General features: G+C 57.6%; 1 protein-coding gene and 1 long non-coding RNA gene across 2 annotated transcripts in view; one reads left to right on the forward strand and one right to left on the reverse strand.

Moving 5' to 3' along the window:
* The window catches only part of ANO1 (anoctamin 1), a 133,107-nt gene that overhangs the window by 24,848 nt on the left and 83,763 nt on the right, over window positions 1-24,496 (reverse strand). Inside the window, exons 10-17 of the mRNA XM_064492026.1 lie at window positions 21,567-21,608; window positions 17,181-17,245; window positions 16,331-16,465; window positions 12,966-13,126; window positions 4,576-4,658; window positions 2,871-2,882; window positions 2,180-2,251; window positions 84-161 (exon numbers count right to left, since the gene is read on the reverse strand). Of these exons, the coding sequence (XP_064348096.1) occupies window positions 84-161; window positions 2,180-2,251; window positions 2,871-2,882; window positions 4,576-4,658; window positions 12,966-13,126; window positions 16,331-16,465; window positions 17,181-17,245; window positions 21,567-21,608 (648 nt within the window). The remainder of the gene's footprint in view (window positions 1-83; window positions 162-2,179; window positions 2,252-2,870; window positions 2,883-4,575; window positions 4,659-12,965; window positions 13,127-16,330; window positions 16,466-17,180; window positions 17,246-21,566; window positions 21,609-24,496) is intronic.
* LOC116152071 (uncharacterized) lies at window positions 157-6,791 on the forward strand. Its single transcript, XR_010383288.1, has 4 exons — window positions 157-2,267; window positions 3,524-3,583; window positions 4,640-4,749; window positions 5,347-6,791. It is a non-coding gene; the product is annotated as an uncharacterized LOC116152071 (long non-coding RNA).

Raw genomic sequence — 24,496 nt, forward strand, 5'->3', positions numbered from 1 at the left:
TCAGAGTTTGTGGAAGAAAACACAACGGACTTTTGTCGTCGGCAAACACGCAAGACTCGCGTTGCCCCGAAGAGGAACAGTACCAATTTCACCCCCGCCATGGCTGTCTTAACCCTCTGCCTCCATTTGTTTGTTGGCTCCTCCGGAACATGCCGGCGCTTCTGGGGCGGGTGGACAAGAAAGCACCGTGGGGTGAGACCGCAGGCCCAGCCCCCACTGCCCCCTTGGCAACCAGCGCGCCCCCGGCTGAGGCTGACTCAGGCTCTGGGCATCTTAAACCAGTGAGATGAGCCACCTTCTAAAGAAAGACTGCAGCAAAGGTAAGGGCCACAGAGACTCCAGCCCGGGAGCTCAGTGCCCCGTGGGGCCCCTCTCACCAGGTGCATTTTACGCAAAGACACGATTACTCTGAGCATCTGACACCAACATGAAGGAAGCCACATCCAGCATCCTAACACACCAATCGAGGGGTGGACCTTTTAAATTTTTCTCTTAAACGAATTTGGTGCCATAGCTGGGGGAAAAATTAAAAGCACTAAGTAGCTGTTGGGAGCCAGTGAAACGGATGAAGGGTGTGGCTCCCCCCGGAGGCATATGGGGCCTGGGGTCACCATCAGAGGCTGGCAAAAAACGAACCCTTACCTTTGTCGCTCTTGTGATTAAAGAGCTCAGGACAAAGCCAAGAAACAGGGTGACTGGGAACCTGGGAAGGGCTCCCAGCGTGGCTGCCCAGGCCCAGCTCTGGGGCCTGGTTGAGCCCCTGACTTGAGCGGATGCAATGTGGGCCACTAAAGCCCCTTCCTTCTTAGGAAGGAATAAAATCCCATCCACACTCGTGCTAAGAGGGACCGCCATAAAGCGACAGGGTGGACTGTCTTGGGGTGAGGATGCCGCACTGCACACAGGGTGCGGCGGCCCACAGCGGGGGCCTGGGGGCTTCAGAGCTGCGGTGTCAGGAGAGGAGACACAGCCTGGGGGGCGGATGGAGCCGTTGGTTCCAGGCCGCCGGGCGGCTGCTCCGAGGGCAGCATGCACTGGACAAGCAGATGTTCTGACAGAAAGACTGTCTGCTCATTGCTGGTGAGGACTCGCGCTCTGATGGTTATGTTCTCTGCACCCCTAGTCCTATTCTGACTCTAAGAGGGAAATGCACCCCCTTTCTGGCCGCAGGAGGACTGAGCTGGGTTTTGGCTGTGTTATGGGAACTGGGGCCCGAGAGGAGCTTTGGCTGCATCCACTTTGCCCCCCTAGATGGGATTTTGGCGACTGGGACCCCTGGCCACTTAGCACCAGCAAACTCCGTCCACGTGACCCAATGACGAGAAAAGATAAGCCCAGAGGTTTGCTGTGGTCAGTTTCAGAGGCCAAGGGTGCAGGCGTGACACCGAACCGGGAGCTGGTAGAGCCTCGTGCCTCTGTTCCCACCCCTTCAAGAACTGACTTTCCAGCCTCAGTGAGAGGCTGGCAAGGGCCCGGGGACTCGTGCTTGTCCCATGTTTAAAAAAAACCTTCGTTAAAAAAATAACCAAGCACCTCCAGAGGTCTGCGAGAATTCAGGCTGCGACCAGGAAACCGCTGATTTCAATGAGAGGTTTGGAGAGAAAGAAAGGCACTTATTATTCAAAGGTGATGGCCTCAAGAACATCACAAAACACTTCCCTCTCATTCTCATCATCTGTGAGTGAAACAGGGAACTGGCCATGGGCTCGGGGCCGCTGTTCGGGCGAACCTTTCTATCCGTCATTCAACACAGAACACGAGTGCTGGACGCAGTGACCACTGGGAGCAAGGAAGCTGCAAAGCTACTCAGTTCCTGATGTTGAAATGTTGGCTGAAGTCTGAGGTCACCCTCAGGATGGATGGAGAAGTCAGATCTCTAGCAGGGTTTGACAGATTTGGACCCTGCTTGTTTTTGTGAATAAAGTTTTATTGGAACATGGTCCTACCCACTTGTTACCCTGTTGTCTACGGCGGCTTTCATCCTTCGGTGGCAGAGTTCAGTATCTGTGACAGAGGCCTGCAGGGTCTAAAATATTTACTACCTGGCCCTCCCTGGGGGCTGGCCCCTCACCTCTACTGTTGATGGATGGATATACAGTGCTTGCTGATCCCTGGTCTGTCTGTGGATGAACATGCAATGTTTTACTGCTGGGAAGCCAGCTGTCAGGGGCCACCATACCTCTTTGTTTTTGGATTCTTTCTTCAGTGACTTCTCCAAAACTCTGGCTTCATATTCGGCTCTGGGATGGTCCTGTGAAGGAAACCAGGTCAGTAGGGAGCCTTGTTCATTGTGTCTGAGGTCCTCCACCCAAGCACACAGGGCAAATTCAGCCCATTCGTTCCCTCAGGCACCCTCTGGGGCCAGTTCCTAGCTGGCTGTTCGGACCATTTCCAATTCAGAACTCATCATATGTGGTCCGTCCAAGATTCTCCTCCTTATTGGGAACCTTAGCCCCTTGGGAAGGCCATAGAATCTGGCTCTGTGTCCCGGAGGTAGGTCAGTCTGTGCCAGGACCCAGCCCACCCTGCAGCCTGCTTTCTCACTGTGAACACCCAGCCATGAACTGGCCCCCGAGAATGTTCTATCAGGAGCCGTGGGGGTGGGAAGAGACAGCAGGAAGTGTCAGCAAGCGGGGGCAGACCAGAGGCGCCAGGCCTCCAGGGAGCCCAGAGCAGGTCAGCGAAGGGCGCTGGAACGGAAGAGCGGGTTAAGAGAGACCCGGAGGTGGGGAGAAGCAGAGACCCCTGCCCGCAGTGAAGGAGATGCGCGGAACTGCTCGGCAGAGACAGCCGGACCAGGTGTGCGAGAAAGGCCCTCTCCCGGGGAGACAGGCTGCAGGAAGAGAGAGGAGCGACAAAAAATTCCAAACCTTGACAGCCTCCTTCAGGGACCAGAGACGTCAAACAAAAACAGAAAGATTTCATTACTTATGTTGTTTTTTAAGAAACAGGCTACATCCTCTAAAAGCAATATCCTTCCGAACCAGGATGAAGGTAAGTGGGCACAGGTGGAGGAGGAGGCCTCGCGAAAGGCCGTTCTCTTTTAGGGTGACCGTGCGTATTGCTGCTGCTGAAGCTCGAATGTTCTAGAAAATCCCCAAAGGAGAGCGGGGCTGAACCGTTTCAGGCTCAGGGAAGGAGCACATGGGCCAGATGACTAGACACAGGTTTCCTCCTGCCCCAAAAGTGCTCCCTGGGGTTCACACGTCGTGGAGAGGCTGCGCCCCCGTCTCAGGTGGTTAACCCCAGAGGGGCCCCTGGCCAGCCGTGGGGGGCGGGCAGGGAGGCTCACCCTAAGGAACACACTCAGGCCCCTGGGGACCGCACGCACAGTGGCTCCGACCACCACCCACGATCTAGCGCCCAAGCCGTCAGGGTGAAGAGATCACGGGGCAGGTCCCCAAGGGGTTGAACAAAGGGGACTGGCCCTGCCCCAACCACAGGGACATCATGGAAAGGTCTTTCTAAATCTACTTCTAAAATAATAAGACGACACTGCTTTTTGTTCTATTTGAATCTTTAGAATCTGCTCCAGTAGACGGCTGACCCAGTTCACATCACGGGGGACAGCGAGGACACTGAGGTACAGAAAGGTTAAGCGACCTGCCCAGGTCACACAGAGGCGGGGCCGACTCGGGATGGCCTGGTCCCAGAGGCCATCTCGCCACACTGCTGTGCCTCTCCCAGCAAACGAGCGCCCTTGTGTGTGGACAAAACTGTCCGCACAGAGCCCGCAGAGTGGCTTCTCTGACCGCACTACGCCTTTGGCTGCTGAGGGGCCCACCAGCTCAGTCCCGGAGGGAGCAGGTGTGTGGGTGTCGGGGGAACACAATAGGATGCTTAAAAAAAATGTCGGAAGAGAATTGCACGCTCCAATGAAGACGCACCGGCGGTTTCTCTTTAAAACCCTGAGCAAGAGGCTCCGTAACACGAAGCTGTGGTCAGTGCGGCCACGCCTCACAGCTCTGCTGTCTGTGGGACCGGTTTTCCTTCTCGTTCCCACTCATCCCACGGGAGTCTGGCAGGAGCTGGCAATTTGAGATGGGACAACGGCAAGGTTCTGAGCAGCCCCGGGGAGGGGGCTCACCCGCCACTGCAGTGGTCGTTCGATCTCGAATGCCCAGCACGTGGCTTCCCTTTATTCGTGAAGGATCTGCCCCCACTTCTCAGCCAGGCTGAGGGCTGGCTCTGGGGATCTAGGGTTTGGCACCCGGGACAAAGGCTCACTGACATTTTGGGGGGGACTCAGCCTCATGGGTGGCGCCAATTCCCTCCCCAGACCCACCGGGCCGCCCCAGACATGATGAGATCAGCGTGGTGAGCTCTGGCCTGTGTCCCTGACTGCGCTGGTGGGCAGTGTGTCCATGTGAGCAGGGAGATCAAAACACTAGGACAGACAGCAAACGGTCACCCTGGCAACTGTGGGGGATTCCAACACGAGGGATGTGAGCTGAGAAGCCGGCGGGCGCAGCCTCGCCTGGGCTCTGCGACCTAGGGCTTTCATGGGAGTCCCCAGGAAGGAATGGGGTGTGGGCTGGGGAGGACACGGGGGAGCGCAGTGCCAAACCCACTCACCTCCTCCTCCTCGAAGCCTGTGAGGTCCCAGCGGTAATTGAGTCGCATCTGTTTCCGCTTCCAGTGCTCCATGAAGGTGGCGGCTGAGGGCAGGAGGAGAACCAGACAGTCAGGGGCTGAGAAATCCCACGGCATCGGATGACGTGAAAGCATTCTCCTCTTCTGCACCGTTTGGTGAGTGAGGACAGCCAAGTGCTGGACCAAGAACATCCCACGAATTAATCCGTTCAGCCCTCCTTCTGACCCCACGAGGTGCGGATGATCACTTTCTCAGTTTCTCACTTTACAGATGAAAAAACTGAGCCCCAGGGAAGCTGAGTCCTGGCCAAGCTTACTGAGCCAGACGGTGAGGGGCTGGGCAGGCTGGTCCCAGAGCTCGTGCTCTTCCCCATCCTCCTCCACGATCTTGGGGACCTGAGTCACAGGTGGGGGTCCTGAGGTCAGAAAGCATAAGAGGTGGGCCAAGGCCACTCACTCAAGCTTCAAACCCTTGCATATGGTCTGACTGCTGTGCTGCACTCTTAGCCACTACATCCTGCTTTGTGTTCCCAACAGACTAAACATAATTCAAATACCACCTCCTCCAGGAAGCCCTCCGATCATTCCACTTGGTGTCAGGAAAGAAACCAACTCCTCCTGGGACCCTCCTATGATTACTGTGTGGTTTAAATGAGATTAATACTTAATGTGATAGCTCTTTGAGCAATGCCTGGCCCTCAAACCTCACAGTAATCACAGGAGGAAGGCGTCATTCTTTCCCTCATTTTACAGATGAGGAAACTGAAGCTAAGAGGAATTACATGGCTTGTCTGAGAAGTGGTGGCGTCAAGATGGAAATACAACAAGACGTGGAACTTCAGTGCAAATTCCCCAGTGTCGTCCTTTACCAGGAAAGAACGTAGGCGCTGGCCCTGGAAGGAAGTGGGCCTGAATCTGACTCATCTGGTTCAGAGAGCTTTAGTCTGTATGCCCCCTCCCTGTTAAGGCGAGCTGAGAACAGGCCTCGGAGTCTGCGTGTATCTGTGCAGAATGCGTACACGTCAAACACCAGCTGCTGCACCAGCCAGGCCCAGCCGGGACACAGGAACCTCCTCGGTCTTTCTGACTGGGGTAATTTAAACCTGGGCTTGGCCGCACAGGCAGGGGAAGAGCTGAGAAGGCCAGCAGGGGACGGTGAGACCACCCAGCGATTAGCAACAGTAGGAAGTTGCTGCCAATGCAGTGGGTCATTTAGGGGCAGCGGGACAAGGGGAGGAGGTTACTGGAAACTGGAGCTTCCCAGAAGAAGCCAGGATCATGGAGGGTGGGCGTCTGGTGGGAGTTAGAGCCTTGGAGAAGACAAAGCCTCCTCCAGAGACGCCCCAGGAAGCAGAGGGAAGAGAAGGAGAAACACCCTGGCTTCTCCCTTTCTCCCGCCTTCTGACCCCCATCAGGGCTTCCCATTGGCTGAATCTTCCCAGAAACCAGACAGCAGAGCAGGGGAGCCTGGGAAATGTAGTTCCCTGTGACACAAGTACACTCCCAGCAGATACAGACTGAGCAGGGACTCTGGAGGGGCCGGGCACCTGCCGTGAGGCAGCGTGTGGCCGGTGGCGCAGGCCCGTCCACAGTCTCAGCACCTCCTGAGAAGGAACATGTGAGGGTGTTTCCTTCTGCTTCTTGCAACGTGTCCTTTGGTCACTGCAGTGGAGGACCTCGGGCCCATTCCCACCCCTCCATCCACTCAGGAAGGCCCTTCGCTCCTTCACTGTGTTTCGACAGCTGTCCCTCTCTGTCCTCCTCTGCCTGCCAGTGGCGAGGCCGCCTTTGAGACCTCAGGCTCAGTGGGAGAGCCGGCCTGTTTCCCTCCCCAGTCTTGGCCTCCCTGCGTGCCCCCCACCCCCGCCTCCTGGGCCTCCCCCTCCCCCCACTCACCAGTCTGCAGTGGGAGGACGCGCCTGCAGCGGGCTCTGTGCTGGTGGTTATCCGACACCAGTTACATGAGCCCTCGAAACCACACCATGCAGTGAGAGCGACTGCCACTCGTACATTGACAAACGAGGACAGAGGCTCAGAGGACTCAATGCCATGCCCAAGGTCAACTGCAGGTTAACGGCAGGAGTGGGACTTGAATCTAATTCTATCTACCCCAGAGTATACACTTAACCACCTGATGGATCCTCTGCACAGATATTTGATTTTAAGAGAATAATAATAAAATCATAATAATAAACTTGATGATTACAGCAAAACTTGTATTACCATTTTATGGATAAGGAAGCAGAGGCACAGACAGGTTAAGTAATTTGCCCAAGGTCACACAGCTAGTCAGCTGGTATTTAAACCCAGGCATTCTTGCTCTAGAATTTTACTGTTAAATATCTTAAGATAGATTCAAGAGCTCTCTCCCAGAGGTATCTGAAGGCTGACCAGGACCGAGACTGGACGTGCGGTCACAACCTGGTGGCCGTGGAGTGGAGATGGTACGTTGACAAGGCTCATTTGGATCAGCTGTGTTTAAGAAATGCAGACATTTTATATAAAATCACGAGTTTCCTGCTTTTCCTTTGAAACTCAGAAGCACTGGCACCAGAAGGCTGGTGCTGAGGAGTGACCATTGCTCTGTCAAAGTTTGGGCATACCTTCTTCACTCAGCCACAGACCCCACCATGCCCTGTCGCCTGGGCTCCATGGCGTGGAGTCTGCCCCGCCTGCTTTGGAGCAAAGGGATGGAGCTGTGATGTTCAGGCAAGGCGGGCGGCGGGGCAATGTGAAGGCTCACCCTGAGCCAGGGGCCGTCCTGAGGTCTCAGCTCAGAACCGGGCATCCGAGCAACGTGAAAACCCACCTTCTACTGGGCAGGGCCAAGGCAGGCAGGGAGCCGAAGGCTCCTCCTCTGCAGCTCCTGAGCTCCTGCTGCCCGGCCTCCTCCCCCTAGCCGTGTGGACAGCAGCGGGTCCTGCCGGGGTCCCATCCCTTCCCTCTGGGGTTCCCAGGCACGGTTCTCCTGGCTGACGTGCTAACCACGTCACACAGACTTCCCGCGACGTCCAGCCGGTGTCAGCGCTGGGCGTGCTCGGGGAGCCTCCTTCCAGCCCACCCCCAGGCCCTCGGCGCAGGGACGACGCACTCCTTTGCACGGATGGGTAAACAGACACCCCAAGGAGTCAGGTGACTGGTTAACACATAACAGAAACCTGGATCCAGGACTTCTGAGCCCAAGATTGGCCGGGGTTAGGGGTGTGGCTTCCCACCTCCAGAAGGACAAGCCGTGTGCAGAACCCAGGGCTACTAAAGACGTGACACGATGGCCTTGACCCCAGCAGCCAGACAAGGGGGCCAAAGAGACAAGCCCACCCCCCCGGCACTCCTGAGCCCGGGGGCAGCACAGCACAGCGGCCCGGGAGTGAAGAGGGGGCCCAGGCCAGGACCGTCGCGGGCGGTGAGGCTTCTTCCTTCCAACGTTTTTCTTCACCACGCAACGTTGGGAAGACACATCTGTAGACAGTAGCCCAGAAGTGGCAGGTGAGCGAAGGTCTCGGGATTGACCCTGGATCAAACCCAGGTGTAAGCTTGGGTGCAGGACTGCCCCCCGCCGGCCTCAGTCTCCACGTCTGCACAATGGGTTCAGCAGCAGCGCCCACTGTGGGGCGTCGGTGAGCCAGGGCACAGCGCAGCCTCAGGCGGGACCCCCGCGTGGTACCCAGCTCACCCGAGGCGCCTCCACTGGGTCTCGTGCAGAGGCTGATCACAGAGCAAAGCATACGGTTGGTTCCGTTTACACAAAGCGTCCACAGTATTTACAGATAAATCCACAGAACAGGAAGTAGGTTGGTTGTGGCCGGGGGTGAGGGCAGCACTGTTTCCTGGGCACCGGGTCTCCCCCAGGGGGAATGAAACTGTGACGCTGGCACAACGTGGCGAGTGTCCTAAATGCCACTGAGCTGTGCACTTAAAACAGTGACTTCACCTGATGTGAATTTCACCCAAACTTAAAAAAAAAAAGAGTCACCGAACAAGGGGTACAGACTCTGCTTCCGGGTTTAAGACCCTCTGCCGTACGTGGGGGCCGCGGAGCACACGGGCTAGAGCCAAACACCCTTGTGCTTACGTGGGGGTGGGGGCAGCCTGTCCGCTTTCCTCTGGGGGTTCTCCGACGGGCCCGCGATATGCCGTAGCGGAACCCCCACCTCAGGGGCCCCGTGCCGACCTGCAATCTGCATTCAGAGCAAGCTCCGTGGGCGTCCCTGGTGCACACAGGCATCTGGACACACTGATCTGTCCACCGTTGGCCCTGTCCTTCCATCCATCTCTCACTCCATCAGAGTGGCTGGCCGTCCACCCTCCACCCCACCGCACACCTCTGTTCCTCCCGGGCCGCATCTCAGCCCGCCTCCCTTGGGCCCGGCTTGACCTGCCCAAACTGTCTTTCCTCCAGGTTCGTAATTCTGGATGCCCCTCAGCTGGCTGCTGAACCCCCTTTTCTTAGCTCTCCTTCACTGAAGCACTGCTGCTGACACGAAGGCACAGCCTCGACGGAGGGCTCTGACCGACGCTGGGGTGCTTCTGCGGCCGCCCCGAGGACGGCCCCCTCTGCCCCGTCTCCACGGTGAGGCCCAAGCTCCTTACGGGAGGCGATCTTGCCTCCCTGGAACTCCCCTGCCTGGCAGTCCCGTGCCATGGGCCCCGGGGACAGACAGGGCTCACACTCCTTAAAACGTGACCCCCGAGAGCAGAGACCAGCTTCACTGACCTCTGCCTCTTGACAGTCAAACGCCTGCTCAGTGCACTCCTTCCTCTGGGAATGGAGGTTGGAGATGTGTGTCCGTGGGCTGCCAAGAGCCACACAGGAGAGTGAATGCGCCTGTGGGGCCCCAGGGGAGACGGGGTCCCCGCACAAAGGCCTCCAACCTGTCCTTTTCTCACTGACCCTCCTTATTTACCCGCCGAACAAGCATTCGCTCTTGAGCCGGCTGCTGGCCTCTTGATTCCAGCAGAGAATCAGCCTCTCGCTCCATCCCATCCAGCTGGGGTGACCCAGCCAGTGACCACCAACTCCGCTGGAGCCCCGGGCGCAGCCCCTGGCAGGGGAGGGTCTTCGATCGCACCCATCACCCCGTTAATGCTGGGGCTCTCTTTCTCCGGTCTTGCAGCCAGGCTCAAATCAAATAACCCTCTTTGTTCGGCATGGAACTGACAAGCTGTTAAAACCCCATTATTATGCCATAATTTCAGAAAATTGATCCTCCTGAACAGCTAAATGAGACTCTAAGTTGCTTTGCGTGACATCTTATTTGAGGCTTTGATATGTCATAAATCCCAGGCAGCGGGGGGCTCACCCAGAGCTCATGGCTCCAGGACGGGCGTGTCAGCCTTGGGACAAGCTGGACCCCACCGTGGAGGGGAAGCAAGATGAAAGCAGTGACCAAAGGCGACCCCCGGGGCAGTGACACGGCCCCCATTCTGCCAGGAATAGGCTTGGGGTCGCTGTCACTGTGTGAGCAGAAACGTTAACAGCTGAAGGACAGACTCAGAAAGGACAGGTGGAGAAGAAACACCAGCGGGAAAATGATCCTCTGGAGGGTAATGAACAAGTAATTGAACAAGGGATTAAAAAAAACCTCAGCGTTGGCAAGATCTCTGCTAATTACGCTTGACAGCGGGTGTGAAAGGGCCAGGGGACAGGGGGACATACCAGCAGGGGTGGCGTGACAACAGGCACGTCTCAGGCCCAGCAGGCCCCTTCCTGTTGCTTCTGTCTTGATTTAGAATAGCTTCCTTTTTCCTAAAGTAAGTGCTTCACAGGAGTGGTTTGGCTTTTTTGTTATTTTTTCCCCCCAAATGGAGTGTGTAGATGGAACTGCACTTGACAAACAGGAACCTTTGTCGTCCCTCCCGGGGAGGTGGAGCTGGAGGAGGCAGGGGGCACACAGCAGGAGCACGGCTCTGCCCGTTTCCCTGCGTCCTGGGTGTGGGAGGGATGGAAACATCTGTTTTTCTTCCAAGGCCGGGGCTGCTGGTAAGGGCTGGCCAACCCCTTTGGGGGTATGTGTTCTGCACACAGTAGGTGCTCAGTAAAGAAGTGGCATGAGTGAGCTGGCTCTGTTGAGAGGATGCACAGAATCTAATGTTCCCTGCTTTGTGGGCGGGCTGAGCAGCATTATTGTCCGTTTGCCCCTACTGCCCACTCATGGTAACATCTCTGCTTCCCCAGAGGGGCACAGAAGGGGCTGGGGGATGCTTGGATGGAGAGGTGAGATCAGGGCTTGGACCTTGGAGGCTGGCAAGCCAGGGCACGAACCTATCATGTTTATGATGAATCTGCCAGCTGTGTGATCTTGGGCAAGTTACTTAACCTCTCTGTGCTTCAGCGTCCTCATCAGAGAACAGCAGGGTTTCTCTCCAGGGCTGTCGTGGGGATCAGTGAGAAAGCCTGTGCAGAACTCTGTGCAGGCTCTGGAGGGGAAGGGCGCGTATGTGTCTGGAGGCAGACAGGGAAGCTGTTTCAGGTGAGAGAATGATTCTGAGGTCATCCTGTCAGGAACAAGCCAAGCACGAGTTAAGCACGCACATCAGCTGGACGTGGTCAGGAGCCGGCAGAGGGAGGAGAGCCCAGTGATCAAGTATTTGGGGCTGCGGAACCAGGAGGCTGGGGTTCAAGTCTCACCTCTGCCTCTTATTAGCTAGTACAACCTTGGGAAAGTGGCCTCCATTTGTCCATCTGCCAAACGGGTTAGTGAAGCTATTTCCCTGCTACAGTTATAGGGGGGATTGATGAGTCACCACGCATAAGACGCTTAGGACAGTGCCTGGCATGCAGCAGGGCTCGCTAACTGAAGCTCGTGTCCTTTACAGAAGGAGATGAAGTGATGTAATTCACAGAGGCCCCCAAGCGTGAGGTGAAAGGTGAGATCTGAGCTCCAGTCTCCCAGAGTCCAAGCTGTTTCCACATTTTCATCTATCTCCATAGGCCTCCTTCCCGTGCTGTGCCGCCCTCGGGAGAAACTGACCTCTCACCATCACCTGCCCGACGGGGAAGTGGGAGGGCTGAGCGTCTGTCACGGAGCTCATGTGGGCTCCAAGCGAAAGCCCTGCCACTGTCCGCAGTCGGAGCTGGGCCAGCCTCCCTCCATCACCTCCCCGCCTGCCTCTTACAGTCGCCGTCTCCAACGCAAAATGAGACAAGAAAACCTATGTGATGCAGCAGGCCGACTGCACCGGCTTCCGAGTACTCCCAGTGAGAACAGAGTCCTTCATGGCCCTTGCTGGCCTCTGGGGTCCTCCTTCCTCCCCTTCCCACCTGCACCTGCACCCGCAGTTTCCTTCCACAGGCCTGCACCCTCACCACAGGGCCTTTGCACATGCTGTTCACTCCTGAGCCAGCAGCAGCCCTCTCCGTTACTACACTTGGTCCCTCTGCCACAAATGCCCAGCACCCTGGCCCCCACAGCTCCGAACTCAGCTCCAGGGGCTCACACCTCTTCCAGGAAGCCCTTTCTGACTTCCCCCCTCCTGGGCTCCTGTGCCTTCCCTGTGCGCAGCTCTATCTCCTAGTAGAGGGGAGCCCCTAAAGACAAAGAATGGGGGTCTGGTGCCCAGGGTCTTCTCAGCACACGGGTGCCTAAATCCTGAATCCCCTGCCAGCAGAGACTGTACCACGGGGTCACAGAAGAGGAAACAGGCCTGTTTGCTAATCCAGAAACATCTACAGAAATGCATCCAGCCATCATTTACAAGCCTCCCATGCCCCTCCCAAGCCTGAGTTGGGTACCAAGTGGGACCTGCATTTGGGAAGAATCCTGGAGAAGGAGTCATTTGCCTTAGACTCTGGGTGGCAGTGGAGTCCAGAGATTAAAGGCACAGGCTATGGAATCATATGTTCACTCCTTGCCTTGGCCACTCAGGAGCTCAGTGATCCCAGGTGACTCACACTAACTCCCTCTGGGCCTTGGCTTCCTTATCTGTGAAATGGGCGCAGGGACCCTGCAGGGGTGCCGGAGGGACAATGAGAGATGGGCCTCAGGGCCTGGCCCAGGTCAGCTTTCCCAGCATCGTCAGGGAAGAAGGCGGAGGCCGTGATCCGCTCCCCACAACCCGTTCTAAAGCGGCTGCCCTTCCTGGGCCAACAAATCCTGGACCCAGGAAAGAGGTCCCGTTTCTGGGAGCAAAGTATCCTCTCAGCCTTTTCATATGGGCTCCTGGCCAGGTTAGGTAACTCGTGAGCACCTGTGACCCAGCACAGACCCAGGTGACCTGCAGACCGAATGGGGGGTTGTTTCCACCCACTGTTCCTCCTCTGTGCATCCCTGGCAAATAGCCCTGTGGATCATCTCAAGGAGATGAAGGGAACCTGGGGACCCACCCAGCATCGCCTCTGCCCCCAAGACACAGGGTGGCGGTGCTCCGCTTACCCCAGAGGGCCATGAAGACAGAGAAGAAGACGGTGGCGGGGTTGTCGAAGAGGTGGCTGGCGCGGGCCGTGGCACAAGCCGAGCTCATCTTCCAGTAGCTGCAGGTCTTGTCGCACAGAGGACACATGGTGATGTTGTGTCTCTGGTCGCACATCTCCATGCTGGAAGAGAGGGAGCAGACCAGAGTCCCTGGGCCAGGTGGGCCGCTGGGGCGGGAGGAAGGGCTGGGGGTCCTCGCCACGGTGGGCGTGGGCCGGCGCCCAGCCAGCTGCAGCCAGGTCCACGTCCTTCCTCCCATCCAAGGCCAGCCTCCACGACGTGTGACCAGTGCCACCACGCAGGGCCCCCAGACCAATCTCCCACTTTGCTGTCACCTGCTTAAACTTAATGATTTCTGAGCGGGTCCCTGCATTTTTATTCTGCAAGCGACCTACACCTTCTGCGGGCGGCCCTGGGCATGGACCTGCCTAGACTTGCTGTGTGGCCGGAGAGGCCGCCTGAGTGTTCACCTCGGTGGCTGGGGGGGGGGGGCCCGGGCAGCGGGAGCCACAGCCGTACTGGAGCCACCTTTAGGAGGAGCCGAGGTCCCCACCCAGCCTCTGTCTGGTAACCAGATGCCACCTAGGCTTGTGTTAATAGAGAATTCTGACCAGGTCCTTACAGGACAGGGACCCTGGGACCTGAAAGAGGAACGGGGGGAAAGCACGAGAACGCACGGCCCTCCTGAGCCCGCGCGCTGTATGCCCCGCGCCATGTGTCCCGCGCGGTGTGCCCCGCAACTGCTCAGGGCCGCTCCTGCCTCCCGTGGCCTCCAGGCAGCAGCTGAGAGCCGTTCGGGGTGTAGGCTTTCCTGAGACAGAGATCAGGGCTCAGTCCCCACTCTGCTGTGGGTGTGCGTGTGGTGTGTGTGTCTGTGTGGTATCTGTGTGTCTGTCTGTGGGGTACGTGTGTGTATGTGTGTGTCTGTGTGTGGTGTGTGTATATGTGTGTATACGTGTGTTGTGTGTGTGTGCATGTGTGGTATGTGTACGTGTGTGGTGTGTGTGTACGTGTGTGGTTGTGTTTGTATGTGTGGTGTGTGTACGTGTGTGGTGTGTGTGTCTGCGTGTGAGTGCGGCTGGCGCAGGCACACCCTGGACTCGGCAGCCGGCCAGCTCTGAGTGTGAATCCCAGCTCTCCCCCTTGTGACCTGTGTGGCTCTGGGCAGGTTGCTCAAACTCCTGGGGCCTCAGTGTCCCCGTCTGGAGGATGGCGAGGCTGCGAATCGAGAGAACCTGTGTTCCTGGGTCGTCAGGAGGACTCCGTCAAGGCTGGTGCTAACAGTGAGCGCTGTTAATAGAGAGAGCCCTTGGGACGGTGCTGGGACGCCTAAACCGCCCTGCTGTGCACGTTGTTGTGGGAATAAATGAATGCCAGGCAGCTACAGGGGGTTTTTAAAAGGCACAGGAGTCCAGCTCTTGTCCCTCGCTCCTGAGGGCCTCTCCTGAAAGGCAGAGGGCAGGACATCCCACCGTGCCTGACCCCGGCCCCTCTCAGGGAAGCAGTGGATGGAAGGCTCCCCCCACTGCACCATTGTCAATGTGCCATCTGGGGCCACAGAGACCCCCAGCCCGAGGGTGGGGGGCCCGGAGTCCTGAGGGTGGGCGGGGCCAGGGAGGGCCAGGGCCTGCATCTCTGCCTGCCTGTGAGCCCCACAGCTGCCCCAGCCCTCCTCCCTGCCAGCATAAACACCCCAGCCAGACAAAAAGCCTGTTTCTGCTGGTTTTAAACCCTCAGTCTCTCCCTTCACCACCTTCAGCCAAAATAAAGACAAGCGACGGGCGGGCCTGCTCTTTGGAGAGAATGGAGGGGCGGCACCAGAGGCGCAGGGGGCCTGCTATCCTACAAGCTTGGACGGCTCAGGTTCCAAAGGGAACACACACCTCCTGCTTTGTCCAAGGCACCAAGCGGGCAGATGCCGAGGTCAGACAGGCCTCCAGAATCCCCAGTGAATCTGTCTGCATCCCTGGAGGTGTGATGGGAGGCGGCAGAGCTGGCCGGGTCCAGCCTGGGGGCGCCAGCTCCATCTCCTCTCCAGGACAGGGAGAAGACTGATGGAGAAGCCTCCAGGCTGCCTCGTGGGCCCGGGTGGTGGTGGTGGTGGGGGGCTCCCCACTTCTTTGGAGTCAAGTCTCCATCACTCTGGGCTGCTTTGGTAACTTATGTCATTAGCAAACAAAGGGACAAGTTTTCTCCTGCCTGTGCCCGAAATAACCCTGGAGGGGACATTAGCCAGACTCCTTTAACGTTCTGGTGCAGGGTGGGCGGAATACTTTAGGTGTTATTCATGTATGAAAACCTCACTTGCATAAAAAGTTACCGGATGTGGCCTCTACGCAGCTGAGTTCTCTAAGGAGTCCGTTTCTCCACCAGATAAAAGACTCCTTCACTGGCTTTTTACCAAGCAGAACTGGGTGAATTTTCCAAGCCACAGCTCTGGTTTAGAGATACAGGGCTGAGCTGTAAGAGGTAATGACACTGATGTCTCAGGACTGTCCCCGACTGACTGCCAGCTCCTGGGAGACAGGGCCAGCGGCGTCCACCTTTCTAACCAGCGGTCTGCCCATCGGCACAGTGTCCCTGACACAGGCTGGGCCTGAGGTCCTGAACCCATGGCACAGTTACTTTGGGGTGAGTATTAGCAAGTCTGGGAAACTAGAGAAGACGGGAGATGGTGTCCCCAAGCGCCCACTGCTTGGGCCACGTTCTGGCTGCCACTTGGAGAGAGCAACACCGCACAGGCTGGGCTGCTCCGGGGCGGCGGCCTCTTCCAAGCGCGCCCCATGCCTGCTTTACTGCGCGGGGAGCAGCAGCAGGAAACGTCACCCTTGCGTTCAGAGACGGGTCTGCTGCACCGGGCCAGCCTTTGTTAAGATGCTGGTGCTGCAAGGTTTCCCAAAGCCGCGGGGGTGGGGACGCTGCAGGGAGACGGAGCCTGGCCGGCTGAGCACGTGCCCCAAGGCCTCGGAACGGTCATCTGTCTCATTTCCTGACCTCCCCAGGAAGCAGTGAATTTTGTTGTCACATCATAACCGAGAACTAAATGGGTAAAAAAAAAAGCTTCAAAGAATGAAAAGGAGCTGGATATTTATTTTATGTCTTCCTCTCGACAATAAAACGTCCCCCAGGGCGTCTGTGCCTGGAAAGGCTGCCCACGCTGTCAGACGGCTATTACACCCTCTGGACGGCGCCCCGTGTCCCGAAGGCGCCTGGCCAGGCATGTGACTTCCCAGGGGGCTGAGCCGGTGCCCGGGGGGCTGGGGTGAGGGGCCCAGGTCCCGGGGAGCTCTGCTTGTGTGTTCAGGGGGAGGGGGCGGCCCACCTACCTGGGGATGTTCTCATCGACGGTGGCCCATCCGTAGAGGAAAACGATGATCCCCACCACGGAGGCGGGGATGAGCATCTGGGTGTACACGCCCAGCCAGGCGAAGTACAGGCCGATCTTCTCCCCAAAATACTTCCTACACCGCAGGGCAAAGCCAAACAGACACACTTACTTTCAATCCACAACCCGTCCCCGCCCCAGTGAGGGGCAGCTCACACAGGAGCCCCAGGGGGACTCTGAGCCAGGCCACCAGGCCTTCCCTGCGTCCACCCCCTTTCTCCCCTGTGCTCCGAAGGTGGGAGCTCTTCCGCTGGGGACCCAGGCTGCTGGCAGGGTGCTGCCCAGAGGCTGTGGGCTCCATTTCCCAGCCTGTTCAGCCCGGAGGCACCAGGAGAACCAATAACTCCCGTATATTAAGCATCTCGAGCTCCTTGATGGGCTGAGCTCTGGTCTGCATGTCCCCACAGCACACACATTGTTTATCTGTCTGCCCCTTCCTGCCCCGGGACGCAGGTCCTCGATGGCCAGTTCTTACAAATTCCAAGGCAGTTATTTTTTTCTCTCAATATAGCAAAGAAAGGAACCCCGCCAGTCGCCCGGCTGGGTCAAGCTGGAACGTGATTTTAGTGGGAGATGGTGAACACGACAGACAACAGCCCATCCTGCGTGAATCTGAGTCAACTGCCCCACCGAAGGCTCGGCCGGGCTTTGGGTCCTGCCCCTGCCGGAAGGCCTTGGCTCCTCGGCACGAGCTCTTCAAGCTCAAACAGGCTCCTGGGACTGCGCGCTCAGTGCGGTCGATGCATAGGGACATTTAACCGATTAGGTCTGCTCCTGGCGCCCCCTCTTACCTGACCAGATCGATGGGCTGGTACTTGTAGAAGACCCCGTAACTGGCCCACTCTTCGTACAGGAGCTGGGAGAGAGAAAGTGGTGAGGGGCTGGGGAAAATGTGACCTCCCAGCTCTCTCCCCGGAACACGGAGCTGCCGGGACGCCGCTGAACTGAGGTACTCAGCTCACAGCTCCGTCATGCATTCATTCGACAAACACGTGTAGAGAGTCAACCCTGTGCCAAGGACCGTGCTGGGCACTGGGCACTGAGGTGAGCAGAGCCGAATCCTGGCGCTCCCCTTCTAGTTGGGGGGACAGACACGGAAAAACGGGTCAAAGCTTTCAGCTCTGGGTAGGGCCTCGAAGAACCCACAGGCGGGGGCGGGGTCCTCAGGCAAGAACAGGCCTATGTTCTTAGGTGATGGTGGGGCTGAGAAAGAAGCCTTGGGCATCACTATGGAGCCCTCACTCTTCACAATTGGGTCTGGAGTTGGTCTGAAATGGCCACTACTCTCCTACCAGCACCATCCTGTTCCCTGGCCCAGAGGCTCTATCTCACTTTTTGCCTCTGAAATGGCTTACTTACCCCTAAAATTCTATTGGTTCTCTGAGCTCACTTCTGATTGGCTGTTTTCCTTCACTCCTGATTGGTTATTACTCTCACTCTTGACTGGTCCACTTCCCAACTTCTGATTGGTCCATTTGTAGTACTTCATTTGCATGGAGCTCACTCCTGATTGGTTATTTTCCTCACTCCTGATTGGTCTATTTCTACAAAGCTTGTTCCTAGTTGGTCAACTTTTGTTATACCTTATTTGCATATGATGTTGCAAAGAGTAAACTGGTAGCCTATAAAGGCCTGTGTAAACCTGCAAATAGGGTCCAGAACTTGAAGTGTTAACTCTTCTGGGCCCACTGGCATAATAAACTTGAGTTCTCCAACTCTCCGAGTGCTGCTTGGTTTCTCGCCCAGATCCAGGTTGCTGTCACAACTGAGCTGTAATGCCAAGCTGTAACACACTTTTCCGCAACAATGAGACTGGGGTTTTGATCTGATAGGACCCGCGTCTCTATAAGAAGAGGAAGAGATACCAGGGCTTTCTTTTTTAACGTGCACACATGGGGGAAAGGCCATGTGAGAGCACAGTGAGAAGGCGGCCGTCTGCAAGCCAGGGAGAGAGCCCTCACCAGAACCCTACCCTGCCTGTGCCCTGACCGGGGACTTCCAGCCTCCAGAACCGTGAGAGACAAATGTCTCCTGTTTAAGCCCCTCAGTCTGGTATTTCATTACAGCAGCCTGAGCTGACACCTTCTCCCCCCGTCTTGGAAGATCAAGAGCTGACGGGATGGATCTCTGTGCACAAAGACATCTCCCATTAAGTCTCTGAAAATTTAAAAAGTGTAAGAGGCTCACTGGGAGGGGTCCAGCTTTCACAGATGAGGGAGTCAGGGGTCCGGAGAAAGGACCCTCCTGCAAACGCCTCCATTTCTTCTCCTTCTGCAGGGCTGAGAAACAGCACCCGGGAGAACACAAGCCAGCACACGTGCCTCCAAAAGACGGGGAGGAAAACAACACAGAAAAGCCAGATGCATTCTTAATAAATGATCAGCGAACCTTGCTGTCAGAATCCTAGGTTTGGTCTGCTCTGAGTTTTGTAAGAGTAGCTTCCTTTAGACGTCCAGTCTTTCTGTAAGCGGCAGGGACAGGGTGTGTCCAGCAGGGTTCCAACAAGTTCGGAAAGGCTAACAGCAAGCCTGCCTGCTGGTGGGTGAGGCCTCGCAGCTTCTGGGTAAGGAACTGGGATGCGTGGGGCTTCCCCCCATCTCGGAGGAGAGAGGGGCCAGGAATTGGAGCTGTGTTGCTGTGCTGGGATGTTGGCTCTGCTGAGTCTGGATGGGGTGTGCTGGGCAGGCCTTCCCAGCTGAGTCCTGGGTGGGTGTCCTGGGCAGACCCTCCTGCCCTGAGCCCCGCCAGGCATCCGGGCAGACGCTATCCCCTCTGAGCCCCATGGCCTCCTTTACCCTGAAGGAGGCTGTCCTTCCTCCCAGGTCACTGAGTGGGGCCAGGTGGGCTCACGCCCGTTAGAGCCCTCTGTGAAGGTGGAGCACTGAGGGTCGTTGTGTGCTATCTGTCTGAGGATGCGGAAAATGAGGAAAAGCCTACGGTTTCCCCCTGTAAAGGGAGAGGCCTGAGCCGGCAAACCCTGCTGAGCTCACCCGGCACCCAGCACGAGCGAAGCAGCCCCCACCGACCCAGGCAGCTCCCCACCCTCGGCTGAAATCCAGTTGCCGATTTACACCATAGGGAGACAGAGGGGGAGGGCGGGGAGGGGGAGACGGGCGAGGAGAGAGACCCTGGATGGGGAGAGGCCACGAAGCCTGCGGGGGGGAGGGGAGGCACCAGGGCAGAAGAGCCACAGGAAGACCCTCTCGAAAGCTCGGCCTTGTCACACTGCTCACCCTGTTCCCGGGCAGTGGGACTGGCTGTCGCAGTTCGGCCACCATCCACCAACAGATGTGACTGACGGGGAACACCCAGCTTTCTGCATGAGCTACCCTACACCTCAAGGGGCTTTTCTTCCTGCCATGAGGAAAACGTCCATCACCCTGTAGCTGTTGGGGGCAGGAGATGAAACTTAAGATTTCCTTGCAGTGGTTGGCAGGTCGCCGGGGGGCCTCTCAGCCTGCGAGCAGATGAGGGGAGCCGGGGGCCCTGGGGCAGGCCAGCTGGGGGCTGGTGGCTCTGGTCACAGTGACCCTGGAACCTTCCAGCACCGGGACCTCAGAGGGATCCTGGCTCTATCCGCCGGCATCTCCCCTGCCCAGACTTCCCACCGGGGCCCATGGGGCTGGGCAGGCCCGTCCTTAATCACTGAGCATGTACCTGTCCCCTGCCAACTCCCCTAAGATGGAGGCACTGGGAGGACCAGGTTTGTCTGGTCTGTGTCAGTCCCCACTTCTCAAACAGGGAAGATAATAGGTTTCCAGTAAGTGACTGCTGAATGAATGAAGAATGAGGCAGGGCCCTGGGGCTTTAGCCAGTCATTTCACACCTGGGGTAATCCCCTTACTCCCTGGGGGAAGGAGCACTTGGCCCCAAGGCCCCTGAGGGTCTGTGGCCCAAAGACCAGGCCGATAGTCAGGGCACAGCCTCTGCCCTCGCCTGCCTCTGCTTGAACATTCCTATTTGTGACCCTGCTCTGCCTGTGGCCTGGAGGCCGAAGGGCCAGAAAGGGGTCACCGAAGCCCATGGAGGGAGCATTTTTAGGTGGAGGAAGGGCTCTGGGTAGTGGCAGAGGGGCGCAGAGAGACAAAGCGGGCCGGACTCTGGGGCCAGGGCCGGGGCAGGGCAGGCTTGCCGACGGGACGGGGGAGTTCTGCACATCACGGGGTCTCAGACGGATGCCAGCTGTTCCACCAAAAATAACCAAATATGTATTTTTGTGCTAAATCAGATAGCATCTTCAGCTGGATTCCCGGGCGGGCGAGTTGTATCAAGTACTGAAGGTTTAAAAACACATACGGGGGGCTGGAGGGGGGTGGGGATGGAGAACATTCCACACACAGCTTCCCGGCCCCTGCGATCTGGGACAAGGCCACCACCGTGAGGTTTTCGGGGAATCACCCCCCACCGCCCCACCTCGGCAGCAAGAGGCAGGACAAGGGGGGCTGAAACGAATGCAGGGCTGGAGGGGGGCAGCTCCCCAAGGGGACGGAGGTCTGTGCCTGAGGAACCGGGAGGGGCTGGGGCAGGGGTGGGAAGGAGGCTGGCATCCGGGTGTGGGCACGTGAGGGAAGGAGGAGAAACGGCTGTGTGTGTGGGGGGGGGGAGCTGTGGGGTGGGTGTGGGAGCGCCGGAGAGCCTGGGCGGGAGGAATTAGGGACAGCCCCTAAAGAATAAGGGATCACTCAATGTTTCCCAAAGTGTGTTCCACGGAACTTCAGCTCTACAACCCTTTTCACTGAAGAGGGTTCCAGGTCAAGTAGGCTTGAGAAACACTGGCTTGGCCCTGTGCTGCTGGGGGCTGTGGCGCCCCGGGCGGCTGGCCCAGCTTCTCCCAAACTTGTTTCCCCGGAGGCTGGGCAGGGTTAGGCCAAGTGTCAGTAAAGAGCCCTGGAGGTCCTGACAGATCCGGTGAGACACAGGTTTCAACCTAGCCACGTAGGGCTGCGGAAGGACAGAGGGAAAGGGCAGGCGGTGGGGGCATGTCCCCTCCCCCCACGTGATCTGACCTCCTGAAAGGATGCTTTGGAGAGTCTGAGAGGACAGTGCAACGAAGCGAGTTCACCACCGTCTCCCTCGGACGTGGGGCCGCAGCACCGTGACCGTAAGCCCAGCCCCGCTCACGCTGGCCCCGAGGCCCCCAGACCCCAGGAGCGGCTTCCTGGCTCTGCAGCACTCACCCTCCTGTCGTTGAACTCCACGCTGTCCCCGTCATAGTCACCCTGTCCAGAGAGGGAGGAGAGAGTCTTACATTTTTTGAACAGTTCAGATCCGAAGCCTTTCCAGACACAAACTCCAGCAGCCCTGACTGATGCAGTTAAGCTCACCCCAGGACAGGACTTCACCCAGAGCGGACAGTCGCCCAGGCCCTGGGGCCGCCTGGGATAAAAAGCGCCCTGTGAGACCTCAGGCTGCCCCGCCAGCCCCCCATCCCCAGGAAAGACCGAGGCGCCTTCCCCACGTCGCAGAGACAGCACCCAGGAAGGGAACACGGCTAGCTCCTTGGAATTGACATCACAGAGGAACGGGGGCCGTGGGGGTGGAGGAACCGCATCAATAGGACAAACACCCGCCCCCCCGCCGGGACGGTCCGGCATCTCGTCCCAGGGCCCCGTCCAGGCAGTGCCCCCCACTCTCCAACGTCGCAGGAGGGGTGATGAGTCAGACAGTCACTGTACGTGAAGGTCAGTGAGCAGTACTCTAGCTTTACAGATGGGAACACTGAGGCTCGGAGGAGCAAACTAACTTTCCTGGGATAGACAGGGAAATCCTGTCAGACCTGGGACGTGGATCCCGGTCTCCAAATCCAATGGACAAGAAGGAGGGTCCAAAAGCTGAAAGTGAGCCAGGATTCCAGTGGGTGACACCACCGACCGAGGAGGAGCCGTGAGACAGAGGGTCTGGGAGGCCCCCGCCTGGCCGGCCTGGCCTGGCCAACCGGTCCTGGGGCTGCTGGGCAGATAAAGGCTCTGAGGGATCCAGGAGGTCTGCCTGGTGCCTGCTCCACTCACCAGCTCCTTCTCTGACCTCCGTGGCACCACCAGCCCCCTCCAGGCGGGAGAACTTGACCACCAGGAGAGCAACTGATGCTGTGGTCTGTGAGGGAAGATGCCCTGGGAGCCGTTTACCCAGTTCCCCCGTCTTCAGGGGCCCTCCCTGCCCAACCCGACCTTTTTGGCTTCCCGGTGTTTTCACTCCTGGCTGAGACAGCCACACGATTCCAGCAGCACCTCATTTCCCCGGAGGTCAGTTAGCCAGTGACCTCGACGGGGGTAGGTGCCAACCAGGAAGGAAGCCAAAAAGCCGTCCAGCAGCGGCTAAAACGCCAAGTCCTTCTCCTGAGCTGAACGCCAGCTCCAGGAGCAAAAACCTCTTCCTCTACATGCAGTCCCGACAGGTTGTGTCTGGCTGGCAAGGGCACCAGCGCCTGGCCTGACGTACACTCTCGCTGAATGAATGAATGAGTGAGTGAGTGAACGCAGTAACCAAGGCACCGGCGCGGGTGGGAAGCTATGGGCCACGCGCTGAAGGCCGTCAGATGCTCAGTGGTCCCAGGCGGATGGAGGGAACTACACACACACGGGGGAGAGCCCACCCCCCACCAGGGGCTGAGGTGCAGCCTCGCTGTGGCTGGCGTCCTCTGTTTAAGAGCATGGGGTGCACGTGTCTCAATTCAGGATTTATCTCCCCAAATATTTGAACTTCAGCTTTGGTACTTAACGGGGTGTCATGTCCGTCAGTTGTGTGGAAAATCCATGGATGTAAAATCTACTATTTCCTCAACATGACTGAAGTCCGTAATCCAGCTGAAAGAACCCTCGAAGCAGAGCCAGAGGACTTGGGCTCCATTCCTCGGCTGTGTGCTCCTGGGTAAGCTGCTTAAGCAACTGCAGCCTCAGTCTCCCCATCTGCAAAGTGGGAACAGACCCCACAGGGCAGGCTTCCCTACTGCTGTGTAAGGGACAAAGATGACGGTGCAACAGAGGATCAAGCAGCCTACTGTCAACCAGGGCTGGCTTCTGGCCCCAGCTCCTCCACAGGGGCTGTGTGACCTTGGGCAAGTCACTGAACCTCTCTGAGCCTCCATGTTTGCATCGGATTAAATGAGACAAAGCTCCTATGAAACATGGTTCTTTGCATGCAGTAGGTGCTCAGAAATGTTGATTTCTCCTCTTTCCCTTTTAAGACTTAAAAGGCTGACTCAAACAGGCAGGGAGGCCCCGAAACATTCCGCCTTCTGTCTCTGACATCTTGGCAGGGGTTACTGGCTCCAAGGCCAAGCAGGGCTGTGTTCCCGGCGCCAGTGGGGCTGAACAACTGAGCAGACCTGAGCAGGGTGGATGAGCGAGGCCCCTTCCGGGCAGGAGCCAGGAGCGCTGGCTGGGACCTTCAGGGCCTGAGCCCTGCCCTTGAAACATTCCTCAAGCCACGGCAACTTGGGTCAATCGCCAAGGCAACTTGACTCAGTCCTACCCAAATCGACACCGCATTTATACTAGGTGCTGAGTGTGGGGGTTTTCATGAGATACAGGCCCAAGGAAGGGCATCCAAACAGTGCTGCCTTTGTGGGACAGGGAGCATGGAGCCCAGAGAGAAAGAACTCTACTGTGCTGGGGGAAGGGGAGAAGAAAGGTTCCATGCAGAGGAGGCAGGAAGAGCATGGCAGGCAGAAGGAACAGCATGAACGGAGGCATGGAGGCAAGAAAGTGGGATCAGTTGACCCCAGATCCTGCGGTGAGGGGGAGGCCCTGATCCCTACAGTGAGCGATGAGGGTTCGACAGCAGGTCAGCTGAACGTCTTCCCTCCCACTCAACAGCCTGGGGAGATGACCATGTGCTGTGCTGGTCCCCTCCGTTTGTCCAATCTAGTGTCTCCCCAAAAGCCCTTCTGTTTTTGTAACCCCTCCAAAACCCACTGCAGCCCTGGCAACTGGCAGCGTGAGTATTATTCCTGACTTGCAGATGGGGATACTGAAGTTCAGAGAGGGCAGGGGCTGTCTCCTCCACTCAAGGCCACAGAGGAGTGAGTGGCCAGGACTAGAATCTGGGTCCCGTGACCCCCAGGCCTGCCCTCTCTCGCTCCTAGTCTTTGCAGTAACACACATTTGGA

Source organism: Camelus dromedarius, chromosome 12 (assembly GCF_036321535.1).
Source record: "Camelus dromedarius isolate mCamDro1 chromosome 12, mCamDro1.pat, whole genome shotgun sequence".
NCBI lineage: Eukaryota > Metazoa > Chordata > Mammalia > Artiodactyla > Camelidae > Camelus > Camelus dromedarius.